The sequence below is a fragment of the Nicotiana tabacum genome, chromosome 4 (genome assembly GCF_000715075.1).
Source record: "Nicotiana tabacum cultivar K326 chromosome 4, ASM71507v2, whole genome shotgun sequence".
In the NCBI taxonomy this organism is placed as follows: domain Eukaryota; kingdom Viridiplantae; phylum Streptophyta; class Magnoliopsida; order Solanales; family Solanaceae; genus Nicotiana; species Nicotiana tabacum.
The window spans coordinates 117,121,289-117,147,751 of NC_134083.1; the positions used below are offsets into that span (position 1 = coordinate 117,121,289).

Consider the following 26,463-nt stretch of genomic DNA (forward strand, 5'->3'; position numbering starts at 1 on the left):
CCAAGAGATTACTATTTAAAAATTTGACGTGTCAGATATACTTATTCGAAAAAAATCAGATTGAAATATACGCTTTCGAGTCTCCATCAATAAATATGGTATACTTCCTCATGGCGGAGGCGCACATAATCGTATTAGAAAAAAGAAATATGATAAAGAGAAATGGACCTTGATGACGAACAGAACTTTGATCAATATTATTTCAACCACCAAAATCTTGAATGCCAAACCTCGAACAGAGCCTCTTCAAACACCCTCATCAAAATGGACCTTAACGAATAAACATCGGATTACTCTTTAAATATTTACTCACAAAGATGGTGACTTTGTAAATTGAACTTACAAATAACAAAATAGACCAAGCTCGGACACTGTATCACAGAATATCACATTAACCAAAGGACTCCTAATAGCACGTATTGTTGCTTTCGAGAAGAAATCAACAAACCAAAATGCTAAAGAAAAGCTCATGCAAGATTGAGTGGTAAATGAAATATTTATTTATTCAAGTGCATTAATTGCTTTTTAGAAACTTAATTAACAGTATAATATTCTTTTTTTTTTGTTGTTGGTTTTTCTAGCAATCTGGATAATTGATATTCGGCCAAAATGCATATGTTTACCCATTGTTACCTCATATTCTAGTACTTTTAACCATCTCTTGATTATTAATTATATTACTTTGTACTTAATATTAGATTCTAACTGTGTAGTAATAAAGCAGTGTGGAGATGAGAAGATTTGGAACAAAATTGAGTAAAACGAGAAAGAAAAAGAATGAAAAATAAAATAATTTAAAAGGATGAGAAAAAGGGGGACATTCTTTGGTGTTTGTCCCCCAAGTGGAAGACAAAAGACAAAATAAAGAGATACAATTCAAAGCCAACAGTAAAGGAATTGAACGTGAAAACTTACTAGATTCAACTCTAAGGCCCGCGCGAGGCGCTGGTCTGGACGCCGTGATTGCGGGATTTTCCAATTTTGCTTGGGACAAGGTTATTTTGGCCCTACACGATCCCAATTCGTATAAAAAGGGTCCAAAACCCAATTTGGAGGAGATCTAACATACTTTGAAGGAGAATTTACGTACGGGAACACAAACCACGCTTGGAGGAGACTTCCAACTAGTTTTTCCTGTCTTCTCTTCCTTTAACTTCATAATTTATTAGTTCTAGAGTTGTGGGGTGATACATGAATGTTGTAGTTTGAAGTTTAAATTGTTCTTATTATTTTATCATATTGGTTTATTTATCCAATCTTGCGCTTAATTATTTGATTGCATGATCACCAATTAAATACTATCTACGAATCTAGGATTGAACTCGGGAGAGGGAAATTTAGATTGCAAATAAGATTGAATCGAGCAAGATCTTGAACTCGAGCAACGGGAACGGATTTGCGGTTAGGGTAGGGATATACTTAATCGCCTTGCTTGGTTACTATACATGAATTATTAGTACGTTCTTGTTAATCCTAATTTCATAGGAATATAGGCCTTAGGTTAGTTTGAAAGGGCGAGTAGTACTTCGGGAGAAGGGTACGAGCAATATTAACCCTGTCAATCAATAAACCAGATAAATTAATTAGACGATTTAAGTGAAAAACTCAGCGGGATTGTTAGCTAACCCATAGCTCTAGAATATTTTCTCCTATTGAATTCATCTCTAAGAATGCAGACTTGTTTCCTTTAATTTCATAGTTTACTATTCTAAATTAGTTTTAGTTAAATATTCATACTTTAGAAAATCGCTTGAATAGATTAATTATCGTAGTTTAATTTTTTTGATAGTTAATCACAAATCCCTGTGAGTGATATTTGGACTTACAATCTTATATTACTTGTTGACCACGTATATTTGTATGTGTGTTTGGGAGCAACAATAATAACACAAATCATAAGGATCCTCAATTTTAAATAAACAAGGGCCATAGTCAATATGTTTAGCGGTTCCCTTTTGAGAATCTATAGTGGCATGCATTTCAAGAATAATTTTACACAAGTTTCATGACAATTGCAATAACAATTAGCATTTCTAGAAAGTTGCATTTCACCAATAGAATTGCAAAGTTTTTATTTTATTCAAAAAATCTCCGCCTAGGAATTGATATTTGGCAAAATATTTGTTTCCAATAGACCTCAATATACCACACTTAATAATCAAACTAGCATGAAAGCGTCAGAATAAAAAATGTGTAAAAACTCGAGACAAACTGGAAAACAAACTGAGCAAACTTATTTGACACCGATATACAATCACAATTTATTTATATTTTGAGAAAAACTAGTTATAGTCATTTTGGCAGAGGCAACTTCACTAAACTACACCAAAGCAAAAGACCAAAAAAAAACTAAAAAAGGTTGAGACAAAATAATAAAAAACAAATTAAAAATCGGTACGAAACTAAGCTGTACTAATCATAGAGAAAACAACAAAAAACTCTTCGCTAAAACTCTTTTTAATTCTTTTACTAACCGGCCAAAGATCCCTAAGAACTAAGCAAACACCAGCAAGGAAAGAACAAAAATACACAAAAGCTGAGAAAACACATATTTACAATAGTTAAAGTTCAAATTACAGTAGCATAGATTAAGCAGAAGATTTTACCAATAGTAGATTCCTAAACAGATTTGCTACAGATTGTGAAGTGTCGCTGGTGACGGATATAAAATCGGTGCTATTTGTATATTATGCTCCTTTTCAGATCTCTAACGACATATCTCTTATGCGTAAAAGTAAATCTCTTACGACAGATTATAGCATTACTGTAGTAAATCTCTTACTACAGTAAATCTCTCATGTATGCAACACATTCAGACAATGTATGTTAGGCAGAATAATGATTTGTTTCAAGCCCTGAAATGATAAATTTGAATGTTTTCAACATCATGCTTCTTGAAATTGCTGTCCTTCCGCATTGTGAAAAAATTCCCCCAGTTATATGCCTTATATTTTGCAGGATTTTTCTCAGTCACCAGCTCCTCCAAGGGCTCGACCCATGTATAGTGTGCTGGGTTGAGGAAGAATGGAATTGAAAACCTTTCTCTTTCAGAGTTCACCATCACCCTATGTTCCACACTTTCATATTCTTCATTGCTCCAAACCTGTATAACCGTTGCCATAGACCAATGACGGACGATTTAACTTTTATACATCGATTGTGTAAAACAATTTCTATCCTATTAGGTCCCTTAGAAAAAAACTACAGGTTCTCGAAAATACAATAGCCAAGTTAAAGGCGGATTCAAGATTATAATTTGATTGGTTCGATCTTTAAAGTTCTTAATATTAATTCACTATACTGTAAGTTCAGATATAATATTTGTTAAAATTTTAGTAGGTTCACGTATAAATTTATACCGCACATCCAGAATACTAGGTTCGGATGATCCCAGTACTGAAGGACCAGATCTGCACCTGCAGACAACCTACTATACAACCTATTAGATTACACTAGTAATGAAAAATTATTATATTGTCGGTGTATATATCATTAATCCATTACGTACTAATGATTCTATTTCTGTACGTTCAAAATAAATTGTAAAGCAACCAGTTCAATAAGTGTACCTGGATAAGGTCTCCAATATTTATAATATAAGCATTAGGAGTGGGTTTGACTCTAATCCATTCTCCATCTTCTTTATTCTTTACTTCAAGTCCTCCAACATTATCTTGAGCAAGTATAGTGAGAGCCCCAGCATCCTTATGTCTACCAACTCCTAAAGCCAGATGAGGGATAGGACAAGGAGGGTAGTGATTCAACCTAACAAAACTAGTTTGGTCTTCATTAAAGAAACCATTCAACCTATTTGCAGGCAAGCCTAAGCTGAGAGAGATGAGCTCCAGTAATTTGTAAGATAGTTTTTCCATTTCTTGGACATACACTTCACATACCTCCCTGGAAATGAACATAGTAGTAGGTATTAGTATGCATGTCGCTTTAATTAATTTGTTGATCAGCATATTACTATTACTACTACTTAATAGCAAGCACCTCTTGGTCAACATGCGCTTGGCAATTTAGAGGATATTATGGTCATTTCAATTACAATGGAATAATATGATTGGTCAAAAAAGAATCTTACTGTAGCTACTGTATAAACTTACGATTGATTTACCTAAACCGCCCTTTGCTTATGTCATTGCTCATCGCCCTTAATATGCATAGCTTTGGAAATGTGGGCCATTCTGACCATTTATTCTACATGCCATGCGTTTATACTTTATAGTAGCATCTGAAATTGCCACTTCCTATCACGTGGACCCCTCGTTTAATGTTTCAAAGTTAAAACTTTCAACACACCTTACATTTATGAAATTGTCCTAGAGTATCAAATGGCTTATGTCATATTAAATATATTACATATCAGCTTTTTTTTTTCCAGCTATATTCTAACCCAAAGTACATCAATTTTAATTTTCCTTCCAAAAAAATTTGTTATTATTCTGTGTGCACATTTTTGTATTACTTGTAGTCATTTTGCAAAACTTTTGTGGATGAAAATATTGAATTAGTATTTTGATGTCCAAACCTATTACTCCTATCAGATTTTAATTTTAGTTTTGGTTGGAGTAAAAAATTGTTTCTTACAATAGATTGTAGAAAATTTATCAAAAATGAAACAAGATAGAAACCTAATACAATGGAAGTGATACAAGGTATTTATTGGAGTAAAGAAAATTACTTTCGTAAAAATAAATTATAGAAAATTTATCAAAAATAAAACAACATACAAACCTACTCTAGACGTAATATAAGACTATTCCAAATGAAGTGAACATTTTTATTCAATAATTTATAATAAAAGAAAAATGAATTATGCACACAACAGCGATATGAAAAAAAATCTAAAATGATTGATGAGCAGGCAAAATCCATTAGTTTAGTATTATCAAGCGACGTGATTAACTTGGTGCAAATTTAGTGTAAACATTGCCGGAGGTATTAGTTTCTTTACAATGATATTAAAGATAAATTTCCTAATCAAATAAATAGAAGAAGGACATTTATTATGCTAACGACTTTTATAAAAATTAAGCAAAAACCTAAAAGAATTACAGAAGAATTAAGAGAGAAAAAAGGATTTAATTGGGATCCAAGGGCATTGATATATCTATAAAAAGAATAATAAAAATATTAAACTATATGCCTTAACTTGAGGAAAAAGATGTTTTCATTTCAAAAAGTTGAAACACAAAAACAAATAATCACCTTGCTTGTAAAAATGATAAGTAAATCTTCATGCTATCAACGGAGAAGGGTTAAAAATGCTCCTAAACTATTGAAAAAGATTTAAAAATACCCTTCATCCATTTATTGGGATAAAAATACCCCTCCATCCACCTTTTTGGTTCACTTATGCCCTTTGACCGTTAGGTCAATGCTGAATTAAAAATAATAATTATTTAAATTCCACGTGATAACTTCTTATTGGTCGAAATTAAAATATCTAACCTATTAGAAAGACCCACCCATATCTACCCGTTTTTCGGACTAACTCGCCCCAAATACTAACCCGACCCGAATAAAAAGTTCAACTACAAAAAATACGTCACACTTCCATCTAACTCTTTTTTGCAGTTGAACTTTTTATTCGAGTTAGATGGAAGGATGACAGCAATAACCCTTACTATTTTCATCATGCTTATCTTAGATTTGTCCACCTTTATGCCACTAAAAGTTAAAAGAAATGATATAATATGAGTGACAATTTCCATTAGTTATGATAGTGCGAATTTCCAACAACTATAAGCAGTAGCATTACATCTGTGTGAAATATCCTTACCTCAACATGTTGGTGAGTAAGCATTTTCCTAGGTTTGGTAGCTTCTTGATATTTTTTAGCAGTAGCATTACACCAGGGCTAACAGATCCTAACTAATAAGCCCTATCACCCACATAAGCTGAAAAATTATTTTCTCCAATTCAGTGCTAATTCTGTTTGTTGCATTGGCATTTATTCAACGACTTTCTCTGCCTCTTGTAGTTTCCCAGATTGGTCAAGAAAGTCCACTAGTGAAGCATAATTTTGATCTCCTGGTTTCCTAATGTGCTTTTTTTACAGCAGTTAACCCGGAGTTAGATGGAAGTGGGGCGTCCTTTTTTAGTAACTTTTTATTCGGGTCGAGTTAGTGTTTGGGGCGGGTTAGTCCGAAAATGGGTAGATATGGGTGGGTCTTTCTAATAGGTTAGATGTTTTAATTTCGACCAATAAGAAGTTGTCACGTGGAATCTAAATAATTACTCCCTCCGTTTCAATTTATGTGAGTCTATTTCCTTTTTAGTCCGTGCTAAAAAGAATGACCTCTTTCCTTATTTGGAAACAATTTACCTTTATGCAATGATTTATAGCCACACAAAATATATGTGCCTAATTTTACACCACAAGTTTAAAAGTCTTCTTTCTTTTTTTTAAACTCCGTGTCCAGTCAAATGGGTTCACATAAATTGAAACGGAGGGAGTATTATTTTTAATTGAGCATTAACCTAACGGACAAAGGGCATAAGTGAACCAAAAAGGTGGATGGAGGGGTATTTTTAGCCCAATAGGTGGATGAAGGATATTTTTAAACCTTTTTCAATAGTTTATGGACATTTTTAACCCTTTTCTGTACTATCAATGTATATAAATTAAGAATTATTTTTACTCTTGCTCATTATCTCAACTTAAACATAGTGTTATTGGGCCCATGCGCAGCATATTTAGACATTTTCCTTCAATTCAAATGGATAATATGAATCAGAATCCACATTAATATTCTATATAATCTAACAACAACTTATGACATGATATTTGTGAGAAGTCAACTTTAGTAATTGTTTCAAACTCACCTTGATTTATTCCTTTCGAATAAGATATGCTTCAATTCATAAAATAATTGCCAAACACGCAGAATTTACATTGAATTCCATCCCCAAAGGCTAATAACTATAATTACCATTAATAGTCTTATTAGGTTTGAAGAACCCTAAGTTTAAGTTTCTAATTTTTCTAGAGTTATGATGATTTTAGTTGAATAATACGATTCCATCTACTATTGTCGTTTATAAATCCATAAAGATACTCGATTCGAGTTAGAGTTGAAGACCCTAGCTGTAACCCTTGTTCAAGTTTGTTGTTAATTTTCTTGATATTCAAGGATTTAAAAGTGTTTCCTTGGTGTTAATGTTATGGGTTAAACTCAATTTGGTAGTGGGAAACTTACCTTACAAGTCAAGGAAGATCCTTGGTGAAATAGCTCTTCAAACGTTCGGATGGTTATGCCAAATTATGAATGGACAAACCCTTCCTCGAATTATTTTTTTATAGCATTTTCTGGGCCTGGGAACTTGCTGTGGGAAGCACAACTGTAGTACCAGGCAAATATGAAATTTTTTCGAGATATCGTCTGAAGCACAGTTATAGCGTCAGGCTGTAACACCCCGAAAATTTTTGAAGAACTTAAGTGTAAAGCCCGGTAAAATTTACAAAGAAAATAATTATGTTTCATGGTGCTCGGACCTTTTGGGTTGAACAATGCACGGAAAAGTAAAGAAAAAATTTTGGCGAAAAAGTGCATTTCTGCGGTCCATTATGCGACCGCAGAATCACTATGCGGATCGCATAATGGCCGCAGAGTGAGGCAGTTAATTGGGGTCAGTTGGAAGCAATTATGCGGTCCACTATGCGACCGCATAACTGTTATGCGGTGTACTATGCGACCGCAGAACAGTTATACGGACCGCATAGTGACCGCAGACTCAGGCAGATTTCTGGTCATTTTGGACACCAATTATGTGACCGATATGCGGTCCGTATAACTATTATGCGGTCGCATATGCGAACGCAGAACCTGTTCCGGAACTTCATTTTTGGGTTTTTAAAACCCGACCTTATTTCGTTAAATACACTCTTTGGGCCATTTTTGAAGTATAATCTGATATTTTAGAGTGAGAGAGAGTGCCCTAGAGTGAGAAGGTGTCTATAATTGATTCTTCAATTCTTGCTCAAGTTTTGGAAGATTAAGGAGGAAAACTCACTAGGTCTTCATCGTAGAGGTAAGATTCTACACCCTAACTCTCAATTTCGAATTTTGTCTAGAAATGAGTAATAAGCAAGATAATTTCTGGGCAAGTGGTGTTTATTTTACATGCATGTGTTATCAAAGGGTGTAGAAAGATTGTTGAGCTAAAAATGATAAAGATTGGGTTGTGGGATGATGGAATCCTCCATAAAAGGACCTTGAATCTTAATCCACACTTAGTGTTTGATAAAATGCCCAAATGAGCTGAGACCATGAATATCTTCCTAATTATGGTTCAATTTTGTTATGTCTCAAATAGATTGAGATTGCTAGAATTTTCGAAACGTTGTAGTAATTTAAGGAAAGCTCAATTGAGGTGTTGGCTAAACTTTCTCTCTTTGAATTGAATTCCATAATGTTTCCGTGAGTTTCAAAGTATGGGCTGCGTAGTAATATGTGGTGGCATTGAATCGCATTTCAAACGAAAGCTAGTATGCCAAATTGTGTGAGAAAATCTCAATATTCTAAGATTCTTAATTGCTCATATGTATACCTAAAGTCTTGATTGGGAATGTCTTATTGTTGATAACCTATAAAGATGGTTGGAAGTGAAATCAGTAAATTGGGAATATAAAGTGTGGCCAACGTGCCAATAGTGAAAGTTATACTTGTTACCAATGGTGCCAATGAATGAAATAATGTGAAAAAGATTATGAAATGAGCTTTGACTCAACTATTCCAAAATTGACTTCGACAATATAATCGGCTAAAGGTTTATGAACTCAAGTGATGCCCATATGTGGCTGTTTTAGCTAACGCTATGCTTTGTAAGTAATGTTCAATGTGTTTTGCGTTCTTACATATTCGTGAGTGAAAATTGTGTATGATTTTAACTTGTACTTCGATTGCCAATTTTACTCCAATTATTGGAAAGAAATCGATTGTGTTTAAAAGCCTTCATTACTAATGAATTTAAAGTTGTGATTTTCGGAATATTCTACTTGTTGATAATTATGATGATGATCTATGAAAGGGAAGAAATAAAAGTGTGGAATATGAAATACGGCCATTGCGCCATGAATAAAGAATCATATGTATGGCCAAGAGAGCCAATGAAATAATAATGTTGTAAGTGGTTGAAAGTACGGATTAGGTGATATGTGGTGTGAAAGGTTATGAGATGTACGTATTTGTACTTTTGTTTCCAATGTGTTATGAAACCCTATGGACGGTCTATGAAACGCATAGGTAAAATGTGTTATGAAACGCATAGGTATATTGTGTTATGAAACCCTATGGACGGTCTATGAAACGCATATGTATATTGTGTTATGAAATTCTGTTGACGGTCTATGAACGCATAGGTACATTGTGTTATGAAATCCTGTGGACGGTCTATGAAACGAATAGGTACATTGTGTTATGAAATCCTATGGACGGTCTATGAACGCATAGGTACATTGTATTATGAAATCCTGTGGACGGTCTATAAAACGCATAGGTACATTGTGTTATGAAATCCTGTGGACGGTCTATGAACGCATAGGTACATTGTGTTATGAAATCCTGTGGACGGTATATGAACGCATAGGTACATTGTGATATGAAATCCTGTGGACGGTCTATGAACGCATAAGTACATTGTGTTATGAAATCCATTGTGATATGAAATCCTGTGGGCGGTCTATGAAACGCATAGGTACATTGTGTATAAGAGGTATAGATGTACGGTATGAATAAACACTATGGACGGTCTATGAAACGCATAAGTGTATAATATGATATGTGAACACTAAGGACGGTCTAATGAGACACATTATTAATGCAGACAATAGGTGCCCCTTTTGTTGTCCTTGTTTGTACAGGTTGTTTCAATTACATTATATTATGTGTTCCACGTATAGATCATATGGGCATTCTATTTTGAAAGAGGATTTCTAGCTATACATACTAGTGCTATTCGACAGTACTAATGTCCATTTTGCCGGGGACGCTGCATCTTTAATGGATGCAGGTGGTTCTACAGGAGGTGGCATTGATTAGTGATAGCAGTACACTCCTTTCAGCCGATTTGGTGATCCCCACTTCATTTCGGGGTCATGTATCTTTTGTTTCTCATGTACTTTGTGGTTGAGATATAGCCGGGGCCTTGTTGTCGGCATTTTCATATTACTTTTCAGTTGTACTTAGAGGCTCCGTAGACAGGTTGTGGGTGGTATTTGATGTTGGGAATTGAATTAGAACTGTTGGTATTTGGCAACATGTTCTTAATTAAATCTATAAACTTGTACTATTTTGAAAATATTGAATGATGCTGTTAATGGGAATGAAATGGAAGCGGTTAATGAAATCTCTTCAGTACTTGATTAACGGAGTACATCTCCTCTTTATTCACGAATGAATTTAGGTAGAATGAAATCTGACAGGCTTGCTCAGTCAGGTTCACTCGGTTGAGCGCCGGTCGCGCTCCTCGGTTTTGGGGCGTGACACAGGCCAACTTAGAATTTGTCCCAGCATTGTGAGATGCACTGCTACTTCACAAATATTTTTGGAATTGACATTTTTTATGATGTTATGGCTATGCGTTGCATAACCCTTCCTTGAGTTTGGAAACGTTAATTTTTCTTCGTTTCACACACTTCCAAGTTGTTCTGACATCCTTACTAAGTTCCATAGCCTCCTAAATGTTTGTTAACACATCCATAAGGTCCCGTTGATCTTCAAACAAACTCCGAACACATAACCATACCTTATTCTCCAAATTATTGAACTAATAGTTAATCCAAATTAAGTATCGAAATTACAAGGTTTTACTTGTGCGGGGTATTCCCTAGTATACATAATAATATCTGAATGAAGGGAAAGTACGAAAAAGATCGCTGGAATAAATCAAAGGAGCTTGCACTCTGAGTCTAAGAGACCTTCTTCTAGCCATGTACCTCGTTACATGCGTACTCAACGCCTTCCACACGACGTAACAAGCCCAGGCGAGCTAAGTATCTCCAAGGATACCTAGAATGTCTCGCTAAGAACCCCTGCAATTACCCCCTCAGTTGTTTTGAGTTCTAGAACTTTGTTCCCCTATTTGATAATTTTTGTAGGTATATTTGATTACACCTTAGCATGCTATTTTCCTCAGCCCATGAGTATAAGATTTGATATCCGTTGTTCGTATACATGTATTCTTGTATATGCTTTCATTGTGATGGACTGTATTGACAACGCATGAGTGGTTTATGTGGGTTTAGTTTTATAGCACGTGAGTTGTTCATGCAGTTGTTATGGTTATGGCATGTGAGTTGTCCGTGCAGCGTGTGGATAAGGATCCATCCCCCTAAGGTCGTCATGTTTCTATTTTGACGACGTACACACGGATAATGGAAAATTAATCAGTATTTGGACTTTGCATATCTTCTCTATATGCAAACTCCTTGGATGTATATATGATTTTTATAGCATATCTTCTCAATATGCTAGCTCCTCAATGTATATATTTCTTTTATGCATATATTCTCTATATGCTGTTTTGATTGAATGGAACGTTTCACAGTACATATCTTCTCTATATGTCAATATGTGTAACTCATTGTTTATTTATGCATATCTTCTTTATATGCAACTGTTAATATCAAATGCATATCTTCTCTATATGCTGCTTTGATTGATGAAATAATTTATGGTACATATCTTCTTTATATGTCAATCTGTGTATCTTAACTTGTTTATTCATACATATTTTCTCTATATGAAATTGTTGCATGTTATTTAATATCAAATGCATATCTTCTCTAAATGATGCTTTGATTTGTGAAATGATTCACAGTAAGTATCCTCTCTGTATGTCAATCTGCGTAACTTGACTTGTTTATTCATGCATATCTTCTTTATATGCAATTGTTGACGGGTTATTTGATGTCAAATGCATATCTTCTATATATGCTCAATTGTAGTTAGTTTACCATACTTGCACATATCTTCTTGATGTGCACCTATGGCCTTACCTGTCCTTTATGCTTAGATTCTAGTACTATTGATGTGTTTACGCCATTGACCTGTATATTAGGTACATTAAGGTGAGTATGCTACCTTTACTAGTATATTTTGAAGTGGTGAAAATTGTCGGGTAGCATAAATATAGTCAAATTATGATGAGGAAAAGATTTATATAACTGCCACAATAATGTTACATTCCGGTAACAACTGTGTATAGTGTCGCTACAAAAAGTATAACTTTCTAGCACTCCCTCCATCCCAATTTATATGGCAGTGTTTGATTTGATATAGAGATTAATAAAAAAAGGTAAACTTTTGAAACTATGGTCCCAAAAAAGTCATAACTATTTGTGTGACTATCACTACTAAAAAATAGCAAATTTGCGACTGAATAATTCCGACCGATTTAATTCAGTCGCAATTTTCGACTAATTCGGTCGGAAACTTTATTAAAAATATATGTTAATTTATTTTTAATTTTTGGCTCCAAATTGCGACTCTTTTAGTCACTCAATTACGCGAAAAATACCGCAAAATATTTTTTGTGGTTTCCGACTGAATCAGTCGCAAAAAATATAAATATTTCGACCGATTCGGTCGCAAATCTATTTTTAATACAGTTCCCACCCGTTTTTTCTTCTTTCTTCTTTCTTCTCTAGTTTGTTTTCTCTCTTCCCCTCTCCTCTTCTGCCCCCACCTGCTCTATTTCTTAATTTTCTTCTCTAATCTAACAATATAAGGTACGATTTTCCTTTCTCTCCCTCACCCGCTCCCTTTCCCCCGTCCAGACCGACCCCCTCCCCCCCCCCGAAATATTGTTTCCCCAAATTGTTTAACTTATTTTTGGTGCAGGAATTCGACAGCTCATCTCCCCTCCGGTGGTGTTCCGGCAGCAGATCCGTTGTTCATTTTCCAGGTAATTGATTTTTGCATTAATTTAGCAATATGTATGGTATGTATAAATTAGCTATATAATTTACAATATAGTATAAATAAATTAGAAATAATTTTTTCTGTAACGATCCGACCGGTCGTTTTGAGCTCTAGCGCGTCATTCAACGGTTTGAGACCCTGAGCAGCTTCACTTCAGGTATTTGACTTGTACGTGTGGTCGGAATTGAATTTCGGAAAGTTCGAAGTTGATTTGGAAAGAAAACTCTTATTTCTGAAGCCTTAAGTTGGAAGAATTTACTAAGGTATAATTTTTGAGTAAACGACCTCGGAATCGTAAATTGAAGGTTCCAACAGGTTCGTATGATGATTTAGACTTGGGCGTCCGGATCGGGTTTTGGATAACCCGGGAGCGTTTCGACGCCTATTGTGGAAGTAGGCATTTTGGAAGGATTTCGTAAATTTGGGTTGGAGTGCATTTCAATGCTATCGATGTCCGTTTGGGATTCTAAGTGAGGTATGTTGATTTTGGTATTGGAAGCGCGTTCAGAAGTAGATTTGGAGGTTCGTAGGTCATTTCGGGGTCATTTGGCGAAAGTTAGAAATTTGAAGGTTTTTGGAGAGTTTGACCGGGAGTGGACTTTTGATATCGAGCTCGGATTCTAATTCTGGAAGTTGGAGTAGGTCCGTAATGTCAATTATGACTTGTGTGCAAAATTCGAGGTCAATCGGACGTGATTTGATAGGTTTCGGCATCGAAGGTAGAAGTTTGAAGCCTCAAAGTTCATTGAGTTCGTAATATATTTTGGGATGTGTTGGTATAATTGGTTGAGGTCCCGAGGGCCTCGGGTGAATTTCGGATGGTTAAGGGATCAATTTTTGGACTAAAAGAATGATGAGGCAGCTGGTAGCTGGTGTAACCGCACCTGTGAGGTTTTGTCCGCAGGTGCGGAGTCACAGAAGCGGCCATGAGGGGAGCAGGTATGATTTTGGTTGAGCAGTGTTGAGACCGCAGATGCGGTTACCTCGCCGCAGAAGCGAGACCGCACCTGCGGAAGGGAAGGCGCAGAAGTGGAAGCAGTGGCTGGGGGGCATCTCCGCAGAAGCGGAATAATTGCCGCACCTGAAGAACCACAGAAGCGGTCAAGTGACCTCAGGTGCGAGAAGTCGGGCTGGGCAGTGTCATTTTAAAGACGAGATTTGGCCATTTTCCTCCATTTTTCTTTTGGATGGGCGATTTTTGGAGTTCTTGGAAGGGGGATTTTTGTCATCTATGTCAAGGTAAGTGATTCCCACATATTGTGAGTTAAATACATGGTTTATATAAGGATTTAAACTTGAAAATTAGTAGAAATTTGGGATTTTGGTAGAAAACCTAAAAATGAATGTTTTTGGATTTTGACCACGAAATTGGACATAAAATTTGGAATAAATTATATATTTGAGTTCGTGGTGTCATATATAAAGTTTATCTTCGAAAAGTTTCAGAATCCGGGCATGTGGGCTCGGGGGTAATTTTTATCGACTTTACGAAAGGAGTTGGAAATTGTTGTAAACAAGATTATAATGAGTATTGGAGTATATATTTATGAAATTCCTCATTTATTGACTAGTTTTGGAGCGATGTGCATCGGTGTGAGTCGTTGGAAGGGCTTTGGAGCCGATTATGGAATCTCGGAGCGAGGTAAGTCTCCTTTCTAACCTTGTAAGAGGAAAATAACCCCATAGGTAAAATAATACAAAATGTGCTTCTATTTGTGGGGGCTACGTACGTACGAGGTGACGAGAGTTCATGCGTAGCTACTATTAGGGTAGTCTAGGACCCAAGTCATGCTATTCTTGCGATATTTCCAATCTTATTATTAATTTAAATTACTTAAATCATATTTAACTTGGTAAATAAATTTTTAAAAGGTTAAACTTCGCTTTCCTTGACCGTTAAATGAGAATTGACATTTCCTTGGTTAATTGCTCCTTAAAGAATTCTTAGAGAATTGAATGTGTTTGTCTTTTGTGGAGCGGGCCGAACGCCTCGGCAGATTAAATAGATGCATCTATGGTTCACGCCGTTCGACCCTCGACAGTGTACAATTTAAATATTTATGTTGGAGCAGGCCGTACGACCTCGGCATGATTTGCGCATGATTGAATTGATTGCTTTGGAATTTATAATAAATGATATGGCCTCCTTGGCCTGAGATAAATGGTTAAATAATGAGAAATAAAGTTGGAGATTTCTTAATTATAAAAGAACTGCTTGCTTACTTAAACATATTGAGCTTGCAACAGTTTTATAAGATCCATGCTTAATTACATCATTGATATTTTATTTATAGCCCATAGTAAGTGTCGAAGTCGACCCCTCGTCACTACTTCTTCGAGGTTAGGTAGGATACTTACTGGGTACGCGTTGATTTACGTACTCATACTATACTTGCTGCACATTTTTGTGCAGGTGCATATATGTCTAGTGGCCGTATGGGCGCATAGGCGCAGTTATTGCGGGGATTTAGGTGAGCTGCATTCCACGTTACGAGTCCGCAGCCAGCAGAGTCTCCTTCAGAGTATTCTTATTTCTCCTGTCCGAATTTGTATTCCGAACATATGTTGTATTTTATTTTACATTCTTAGTTGAGGCTCATGCACTTATGACATCGGGTTTTGGGGTGGTTATGGGTTGTCCTTTATTGAAATTGTTAAAAATATTATTATTTATTTTTTACATTTCATCTTTTACTATTTAATTGATGGAAATATGATTTCAGAAATATGAAAATGAGAACCAAATTAAGTATTTATTTTTGGCTTGCCTGACAGCGGGGTACGGCGACGCCATCACGACGTTTAATGGATTTTGGGTCGTGACATTTTCAATATAGTATGTATATAGTGACTTGTTAAAATTCGCTTGTTTAGACTAATTAGCTATTTTTTTCTTTTTAGTTAGATATTCTTGTGAAAATGGCTAGTATACTGGTATGTATTGAATAGTAAATGAAGAACAAAATTTAGAAAAATTTGGGTATTTTCTATAAGTATAGAATTCTTGTTTATATAAAAAAATAACTTAAGTGCTAATACTTCTCTATTAGAGTTGAACAACATTTTAAAGAGTTAGAAGTTTTATACATTCAACTTAGATTGGTTAAGAAATAACTTAAGTGCTAATACTTGTTTGTTTTGGCTTTTCGTTTGGAAATTTTCCATGCCCTATCTACGTATTAATTATATTATTTATTATTGGAACAAAATGAAGAAAATATAGTCAAGAAAAGGAATATGGGGGAGATGTGACTTATGCTGTCGCGTGCTTCACTTAGGTCTCACGAGTCATGAGCGAGTCTAGTAGAGTCTTGCGGATCGGTACAGAGACGTCTGTACTTATCTTCAAGAGGCTATAGGACTGTTAGGAGCACTTCCCTTCTTGATTCCTCAGCGTGTGATTCGATTCCTTTGAGGCTTATGCCTTCATTCCCTTCCTATTCAGTCTTATGCGACGTGAAGCGCTTGTTATAAATTGGGAATCGAGAAATTTTAATGGTACTACAGATGTGGTGTAGGATGTTTCTCCCTGCATATTTGATTGGGCTATTGTCGTCGCCTTGCAGAAGGCTGTTCTGTCATTTCAGCTCGGTATCAGTATTACCTAAGGTTTTGAGGTTTGGCATTAATTGTTATGACGATTCGTGTGTTGCTATCGTATCGTGTTGCGTAATGGTAGGATGCTTGTCTATGCGTTGAAGCAGTGAATGACTTGGAAGGAGGTTTACTCGGTACATAATTCAGAGATCCAGTATTTTATTTCTGGTGAAGGAAAGGCAATCGGACTATGAATGTTCAGGTTTGGGTTGACGGAGTAACGAGACTTGGTATTTCGAGCAAGGTGGATTTTTCATCTGTGATGTGGTGTCGTCGCCCTGGATTGAATGTGTTAAGTTCGCCAATGTTATGGTTTTCATCAATTTGCCTCGGGGCAGGGTAGTGTGAAACAGTGCCGGGCAAGCGGCTGTCAGAGATCGCAGTGTGCGGTGGTTTAGGACTTAATCGGTGGTACGGGTGTTGAGGGCTCAAGGAAGATGAACTTCGGAAAGGTTTAAAGTTGGTAGGGATCGATTGGTTCAAGTGCTACAGGGATAGATTTTGATTTAAGGCAACAACTGGGCAGCGAAGGATGAGGAAAGACATGTGGGAGGCGTCTTGTCGCGGTTAAGTTTCTATAGAAGGCCAAAAGTGAGAAAGCAGAAGTCGAGTAGTTACTTAAAGGACTGGGTTTGACCAAAGTGGGAGAGTGGCAGAGTAGCATATGGGGTTTGTGGTAGGATAACTGCACGCGTTGAGGAAAGATTAGAGTGATTTGGAACTCATGGTGGACAGTGACTAAGTCTACGAACTTAATTTGGAACATTGGCTGCTATACGGAGAATGGTTGGATATGACGGAAAGGAGTTGCATGATATGAAGAAGGATACACCATGACTTTGGATTGGAATGTATTGTCGCACCTTTAGTTGATGTCCATGAGGGGTGAACAGATTTGTATAGCTGGTGAACGAGCACGGGCTCAAGATGGTTTATTGGTTTTGTTGTAATTGTACTCGGTGCAGCGATGTTGGAAGATGTCGGCATGGAATTTCCACATGTGGGTTATTTCTGGTGAGCAGGTTAACTGTTGCGTGGTGTTGATGAAGCTTCTACGAGGAATTTTATTGGCTATCCGGTAAGAGGTTGAATATGTAAATGTGGCTAGTGATTCAAAGCGTTCATGAAATGGTTAACAGGAATATTTCGAGGAATTTGGCAGTTCGATTGCGCAAGGTCATGTCAGTAAGGAAGAAGGAATCTTGGTAGGTTCCAGGGTCATGCAATGGTAGTTTCAAGCTAAGTGGGAGAGCCCAACCGCCTACGATTAGATTGCATGGTTGTATATACTTGTGAGATTTCTAGTTATCATCATATTGATGGGTTGCTACGACTAAGGAAAGAGAACATCAGTGGTGATTTGAGCCAAGGATTTGAGGAATGTGTGTTATATTTTATCGGTTCTTGTTCAGGTTTTGGGAAGATTTGGAGTTTATGCTTCATGTGGATGTGATGTACAAGGAAAGGAATTCAGCCGGTTGCTTCTTTGAGAGGGTGTTCATGTGCCAGCAGGGCCTTAGAGTTTGATAATAATTGGGAACAAGTCAGAGTGAGTGACTCTCAACAATATTTCTAGTGGGTTTAAAGTGCGGTGCCTAAGGATTTTGAGCCAGTAGTATGGTTAAGTATTGAGCTTTTGCAATGGATTATGAAAAGTGACTTGGAGTGTTCTACGTTATCTTTAGTCTGCGGTGTGGCATTGGAGGAATGGAAGAAAATAACTTCGGATTCATAGAGGGATTTTCGGGATGGGTGTACCAGTTAAAGATGCGAATATGCGCATAAGGAGGGTATGAGATGGTTCATGGGTTTTGAGGCAACATGGTCTCGTAAAATAAGGTCACTCAGGATAAGTGAGGATTTGGGTTCATGATGTTTTGAATGGAGCTATAATTATTTCTAGGGCAAGTCCCGAGTAAAGTAGAAGAAGTTGCATGGTTGGTAATGGTTGAATCAGCACGGTATTGGCAGTGACCAGTTTCTCCAGCGTGAAGTTATACATGTGGGTTGTGGTTGTACACTTGGGCTTGAGTGCCACCACAACTTAGTTGATTTGGTAGGTATTCGAAACTGGGTATGGAGATTTGGTACTATCGCTAATGTTAGAGTTTAGGCCTGAAAGGCGCTCTATTCAGTTGGTTGTGAATTGTGGGAGTTTGTTCCGGATTTGACGGTTGTTCTTGTGAGTCATGGGAAAATGGGGTGTTGTGGATCCTTGAAAGGTTATTAGCCCAGTGCGGTACGATCAGAATCGACTTGAGGTTTGTGGATGGATCTAAATATGAATGAGGGCTATATATCAGGCCGGATGTGTTCATTTCGGCATAGCGCTATTTTCGGAGGGGTCTTCGGGCCTTGGATGTTATTTTTGCCGTCAGCTATGTCATGTAATACTTTATTGTGCCATGTGGGTTGTGAGACGGTTTGAGTATTCGCACTCGTATTAAGATCCCATATATTTTGTGGTGTTATGTGAGCAGGATGGCTCTCGAGATGCAGATCATATATCGCACCTTAGTTGTGCTTGAGTTTTAGCACATGACGCTACCTGTCTCCCCAGGATTTTTATTATGCACTTGGCGTGCTTATGATTGATATTCGGGCATTTCGTGAGTATGAGCGTTACGTCTCGAGGTATGTTTTCTTTAGATTATTACGGGTGGATCGGGTGGCACGCCGCCACAGATATGTTGTTTGGATCGGGTGGCACGCCGCCACATGGTATCATGGTTGGATCGGGTTGCACGCCGCAACGGTATCATATGTGGATCGGGTTGCACGTCGCAACAGTGTGATGTTGAGTACAGTTCCCTATACCTATTCTTGTGTGTTTTGCTTCTCAGTTCCTGGGGAAGGTTCATAATATCCTTTCGGTTGTTTAATTAGCTACATGGGTTGAGTAACTCTTTCCAGAGTTCGTTTTTCCTTATGTATCACATTCGAGTTTGTAGCTTGTTAGCACATTGTGGCATTATATGAGCCTTTTGGTAGTGTCTGAGGTGGCTTATTGCCTGAGCAGCTTGTACTGGGTGAGACGAGATTATTGGACCTGGGATCGGTGCGATCAGATTTATATGAGGCATATTAAAGAGTAAATATTGTTATTCAGTCCAGAATAAGGTAATGGTTCTTGTCGGGAGGAGAGACTCCATATATTGTAATTCGGCAGGTGCCTATGAATTCTACACATCTTCTCTGTTGTGGCCTTTCAAGAGTTGGAACAAGACTTGTATGTGTCATGAGGTATGTTGTGAGTATCAGATTCGTGGGATTTCGGCTATTGTCGTTAGAGGTTGTTATTATGGTCATATGAGTATGTGGTGCATGGTGTGAATTCAGTGAGAGTATACAATCATGTATTGGTATATCGTGTAGTGACTGAAGCGGTGTTCGTATGTTAGAAGCAGTCCTAGTAGAGAATTTCGGATGTTGAAATTTGGCTCTAAGGCTTATTTGCTTAAATAAAAGGGGAGAATCTCCAGATTTTCTCGAGCTAATGTGCTCAACTGGGTCGTGGTAGCACGGGTAGTGCACGAGGTGTTAAACAGTAATTTCAGATAACTCCAGAGCAGTTCTTAGCACATTCGAGGACGAACGTATGTTTAAGTGGGAGAGAATGTAATGCCCGACCGGTCGTTTAGAGCTCTAGCACGTCATTCAGCGGTTTGAGATCCTGAGCAGTTTCACATCAAGTATTATGACTTGTACGTGTGGTCGGAATTGAATTTCGGGAAGTTCGGAGTTGATTTGGAAAGAACTCTCATTTCGGAAGCCTTAAGTTGGAAGAATTTACTAAGGTGTGATTTTTGAGTAAACGACCTCGAAATCGGGATTTGAAGGTTCCAACAGGTCCGTATGATGATTTTAGACTTGGGCATATGTCCGGATCGGGTTTTGGATAACCCGGGAGCGTTTCGGCGCCTATTGTGAAAGTTGGCATTTTGGAAGGATTTCGTAAATTTGGGTTGGAGTGCATTTCAATGCTATCGATGTCCGTTTGGGATTCTGAGTCTGGGAATAGCTCTGTATGGTGATTCTGGTATTAGGAGCGCGTCCGGAAGTGGATTTGGAGGTCCGTAGGTCATTTCGGGGTCATTTGGCAAAAGTTAAAAATTTGAAGGTTTTTGTAGAGTTTGAACGGGAGTACACTTTTGATATCGGGGTCGGATTCCGATTTCGGAAGTTGGAGTAGGTCCGTAATGTCAATTATGACTTGTGTGCAAAATTTGTGGTCAATCGGACGTGATTTGATAGGTTTCGACATCGAAGGTAGAAGCTTGAAGCTTGGTTCATTAGGTTTGAATTGGAAGGTGATTCATAGTTTCGATGATTTGAAGGATCGACTAAGTTCGTAATGTGTTTTGGGAAGTGTTAGTATAATTGGTTGAGGTCCCGAGGGCCTCGGGTGGATTACGGATAGTTAACGGATCAATTTTTGGACTAAAGGAACCGCACCTGCGAAGCGGCTATGAGGGGCGCATGTGCGATTTTGGTTGAGCAGTGTTGAGACCGCAGATGCGGTTACCTCGCCGCAGAAGCGAGACAGCACCTGCGGAAGGGAAGGCGCAGAAGCGGAAGCAGCGACTAGGGGGCATCTCCGCAGAAGCAGAATAATTGCCGCACCTGCGGAACTGCAGAAGCGGTCAAGTGACCGCAGGCGCGAGAAGTCGGGCTGGGCAGTGTCATTTTAAAGACTAGATTTGGCCATTTTCCTCCATTTTTCTTTTGGATGAGCGATTTTTGGAGCTCTTGGAAGGGGAATTTTAGTCATCTATGTCAAGGCAAGTGATTCCCACATATTGTGAGTTAAATACATTGTTTATATAAGGATTTAAATATAGAAATTAGTAGAAATTTGGGATTTTGGTAGAAAACCTAAAAATGGATATTTTTGGATTTATACCACAAAATTGGACATGAAATTTGGAATAAATTATATATTTGAGTTCGTGGTGTCATGGGTAAAGTTTATCTTCAAAAAGTTTCGGAATCCGGGCACATGGGCCCTAGGGTGGTTATTATCGATTTTTTGAACGGAGTTGGAAATTGTTGTAAACAGGATTATAATGAGTATTAGAGTATATATGCATGGAATTTCTCATTTATTGACTAGTTTTGGAGCGATGTGCATCGGTGTGAGTCGTTGGAAGGGCTTTGGAGCCGGTTATGGAATCTCGGAGCGAGGTAAGTCTCCTTTCTAACCTTGTAAGAGGGAAATAACCCCATAGGTGAAATAATACGATATGTGCTTCTATTTGTGGGGGCTACGTACGCATGAGGTGACGAGAGTCCGTGCGTAGCTACTAATATGCTAGGTCCGGGTAGTCTAGGACCCAAGTCATGCTATTCTTGCGATATTTGCAACCTTATTGTTAATTTAAATTACTTAAATCATATTGAACTTGCTACATGAATTTTTAAAAGGTTAAACTTCGTTTTCCTTGAATGAGAATTGACATTTTCTTGGATAATTGCTCCTTAAAGAATTCTTGATTGATTGTTGAATGTGTTTATCTTTTGTGGAGCGGGCCGAACGCCTCGACAGATTAAATAGATGCATCTATGGTTTGCGCCGTTCGACCCTCGGCAGTGCACAGTTTAAATATTTATGTTGGAGCGGGCTGTACGACCTCGACATGATTTGCGCATGATTAAATTGATTGCTTTGGAATTTATAATAAATGACATGGCCTCCTTGGCCTGAGATAAATGGTTAAATAATGAGAAATAAATTTGGAGATTTCTTAATTATAAAAGAACTGTTTACTTACTTAAAAATATTGAGCTTGCAACCGTTTCATAAAATCCATGCTTAATTACATCATTGATATTTTATTTATAGCACATAATAAGTGTCGAAGTCGACCCCTCGTCACTACTTCTTCGAGGTTAGGCGGGATACTTACTGGGTACGCATTAATTTACGTACTCATACTACATTTGCTGCATATTTTTGTGCAGGTACATATATGTCTATGGGCCGTGTGGGCGCAGATGCGCGGTTATTGTGGGGACTTAGGTGAGCTGCATTCCACGTTACGAGTCGGCAGCTAGCAGAGTCTCCTTCAGAGTATTCATATTTCTCCTGTCCGAATTAGTATTCCGGACAGATGTTGTATTTTATTTTACATTCTTAGTTGAGGCTCATGCACTTGTGACACCGGGTTTTGGGGTGGTTATGGGTTGTCCTGTATTGAAATTGTTAAAAATATTATTATTTATTTTGTAAATTCCATCTTTTACTATTTAATTGAAGGAAATATGATTTCAGATATATTAAAATAAGAACCAAATTAAGTATTTATTTTTAGCTTGCCTGACAGCGGGGTCCGGCGCCATTACGACCTTTAATGGATTTTGGGTGGTGATATTTTCAATATAGTATGTATTTAGTGACTTATTAAAAATTAGCTTGTTTAGACTAATTAGCTATTTTTTTCTTTTTAGTTAGATATTCTTGTGAAAATGGCTAGTATACTGGTATGTATTGAATAGTAAATCAAGAAAAAAATTTAGAAATTTTTTGGTATTTTCTATAAGTATAGAATTTTTGTTTATATAAAAAATAACTTAAGTGCTAATACTTCTCTGTTAGAGTTAGATTAGTTAAGAAACAACTTAAGTGCTAATGCTTGTTTGTTTTGGCTTTTCGTTTGAAAATTCTTCATGCCCTATCTATGTGTTAATTATATTATTTATTATTGGAATAAAATGAAGAAAATGCAGTCAAGAAAAGGAACGTGGGGGAGATGTGACTTATGGTGCCGCGTGCTTCAGAGACATTTGTATGATCCCAACTCCAACACTATATTATTCTTTCCTCATGGTTTATTTTATTTATATAATGTGTATTATTTTTATTTCAGGACAAGTATCATATTGATCTTGATGCATGGCGACAAACTCAGTCGGCCCCGAAGGATATGACTACAATTTGGACACAGGCGGCTGGTGGCATGAATAAATGTATAAATATTATATAATTATCTATTTTGGTATTAGTTGAAGTTGCATGTTTGTTTTCTTACTTCTTTTACTTTCTTTTCTTTATTTATCGTGAAAATAAGTAAAGATCGAGTCTACGGAATTGGAGTACAACCATCCTCCAGTCGTCCACCAGCAACATTATTCATTCGGGCATCATTTTTCCTAAAAGATATGGAAGTTATGCGTCAAAAAATGGATCGATTGTCGCAAGAATTTCAAGTAACTCAGGCTTTGATCCAAAAATTGCTAAAAAAGAAAAGTAAGAAAGGCAGTCAAGCTGCAATAGAGTCTGAGTGTGAATCTGAGGAGGAGACTGAGTCTGACTAGGATTAGCTATTTGAATGTTTTAGAGTTGAAGTTAGAGAGATGTTTAATTTATGTTGTTTTATAGTTGGTTGAATTGTTATAAATATTACTGTTCGTTTTGTAGTAAATATTGAATTTGGATTGTTATACTAGGTGTTTGGTTGGTTGTTAGCAGTGTTTTAAAAGGCATTTTCGGGGCGAGTCTCGGTGCGAGGCGTACCAAAAACGCCCCGGGGCGATGGTGTGGGGCGAAAGTCTCAAGAGACGTACGCCCAGCAATTCGGGGCATATGCCCGGGCGTTCGGGGCGTACACCCGGGCATTCAGGGCGTACGCCCGGGCATTTGAGGCGCGTTGTTTTAGTGAGGAGTAAGCCCGAGAGACTTTTTCAAATTAAAATAAAATTTGTTGAATAAGTTCTTCATATAATACCCAAATTCTCAAAAGTCAGTTTGGTAATTACTCAAAAGGTTTAAAAAGGAACTCAAAAGTATTAAATTTAAAAGTCAAGATCTTTTTTATTGATTGAAGGCCTAATTCATGGTCTTTCCCAATTTTTTATCTTGTCCTCTAGTCTGCTAGTATCTCCCAAAAATAACAAATATTTAATTTTTTTTTTACAAATACAAAGAGAACTCCATTCTCTTTCATAGCAGCAAGTTCAAAGTTTAAATTGCAGGTTAATCATCCTTTTTGTTCCTCCATGTAGAAAACTTTATTCTTTTAAACTCAAGTTACTTGTGCTTGTAAGTAGCGTATAACAGATTGTTTTGACTAGTTTTTTGTGGGGATAGAGTATTTACTGTCATTATATTATTTTATAAAGTATTAAAAATTAAATACCTATGGGGCTTACGCCCCGTGCCTCAGGGCTTACATCTCGCTGAGGCATATGTAAAACGTCTTGCCTTACGCCCACGCCTTTTAAAACACTGGTTGTTAGGTGTTTGGTTGGCTGTTTTATTTGGCAGGTGGTGTAATTAAAAATACAACAGAATTCTACTAAATATTTTCCATATTTGCGACTAAATCAGTCGCAAATTTCATCAGAAATTACCCAGATTTGCGACTAATTTGGTCGCAAATTGAGAATTTCTGAATTTTTTTTATTAATTAATACTCAATATGTAAGACTATTTCAGTCGGAACTTTTAATTTGTATTTTTTTTATTTTGGTCAGCGACTGAATTAGTCGCAAATTTAGCGACCAATTCCGTCGGAAATGACTTAAATTCAAATGTACCTGTATTTTTCAGTTTGCGATTGAATCCGTCGAAAATTTTTGACTGATTCTATCGCAAATATTTTGCAACCATGTATTTTCCGACTGACATTTTTCAGTCGAAAATCCGTCGGAGAAACACGGCTTCTGATTGATTTGACGGTCGCAAATTTACTGTTTTTTAGTAGTGTATAAATCATATCATTAAGGATAAAAGAGAAAATTAAAGTAATATTATTTCTAAATAAGGAAGTATGATATTTTTTATCAAAAGAGATTAAAACAAAAAATAAAGCTATCACTTCTTTTTTTATTCAATTTTTAGTTTCCACAAAAACCCTTACTTTTTGTGTGGCGTCAAAGGATCCACCAACGTTGGCACGAAAAAATTCACTAGCCTCTATCGTTGGGTTTGAGCCTTTGAGGCATAGTGTAGTGAAAGAGATGAGGATCTATTTCTTTTTGGGGCATAAATTCAAAGTTAATATTACCTGAACTCTGGTGGGTAGTCAGGCCATTGGCTGTTCAACTGCTTCAGTTGTTTGTCATCAGGATCAGGAGAAAATGGTATAATAGTTGGATTCTGTAGAGCAAAATCAAAGACTTCTTTCCAGTCCCTTACATTCTTGGTGTGCTCAGTATCATAATATCCTAAAGGGTTGAACTCATCTCTCCCCACCTTTCTCTTATCCTCCTTAGACAAAGCAAAGAATTTTCTTGATGCCAACTCAATTTTTTCCTTGTGCTCTAAGGGTACCCCATGATTTATCACTTGGAAGAATCCCCATTTCTTTGATGCATCGCTTATCTCAGCCACTAGGGTTTCCAATTCCTTGGAGTATTTCTCAGAGGAGAAATCTGGATAATTCAGTACTGAGAGATCAATAACCGGAATACCTTCAGCTTCAGTTGTGGGGAGTTTAGGCCTGTGTTCGACATCTTGGATGAAAGCTGGATCAACTTCTCCCATTGCTGAATTATTATTTGTTAAATGCTAAGTTGGACGTCACACTTACTGAGGTTTTATACGCTTTAACGTTACTGGAAATATCGGAGAAATTAATCTTGTCGCAATAATTAATGACGATAAATAGGTAAAATACATTGAACCGGGACGCAATTTTGTCACATTTTAAGGTTGAATGTTGATTTTGTTTCGGAACGGTCATGTCCTCATATTCTTGCGTCATTCACGGCGAATGATTTACCTTACTAATGGCTTTATAAGAGAATTTTCCTTTTTATTTGCTTTTTACAGCTATTAACAATAAAAACCAAAGTTTTTATCGGAATCTATTTTTATATTATATTATAATATATGTCATCTATAAAAGCACTTCACTTTAATAGTCAAAATATATCGGAACAAACGAAATTGTTATATAGAAATTTGACTGATCTTATTTTGTGTTTTATGAAT

The 26,463-nt window shown here is 36.9% G+C and overlaps 1 protein-coding gene across 1 annotated transcript; it reads right to left on the reverse strand.

Moving 5' to 3' along the window:
* Positions 1-2,537: 2,537 nt before the first annotated feature.
* On the reverse strand, positions 2,538-26,233 carry LOC107772584 (protein LATERAL BRANCHING OXIDOREDUCTASE 1). Its single transcript, XM_075252356.1, has 3 exons — positions 25,535-26,233; positions 3,570-3,900; positions 2,538-3,103 (listed from the first exon to the last, which is right to left on the reverse strand). Exons 1-3 carry the CDS (start codon positions 26,011-26,013, stop codon positions 2,849-2,851), a joined length of 1,065 nt encoding a protein of 354 aa, XP_075108457.1. The 5' UTR covers positions 26,014-26,233; the 3' UTR covers positions 2,538-2,848.
* Positions 26,234-26,463: the final 230 nt, after the last annotated feature.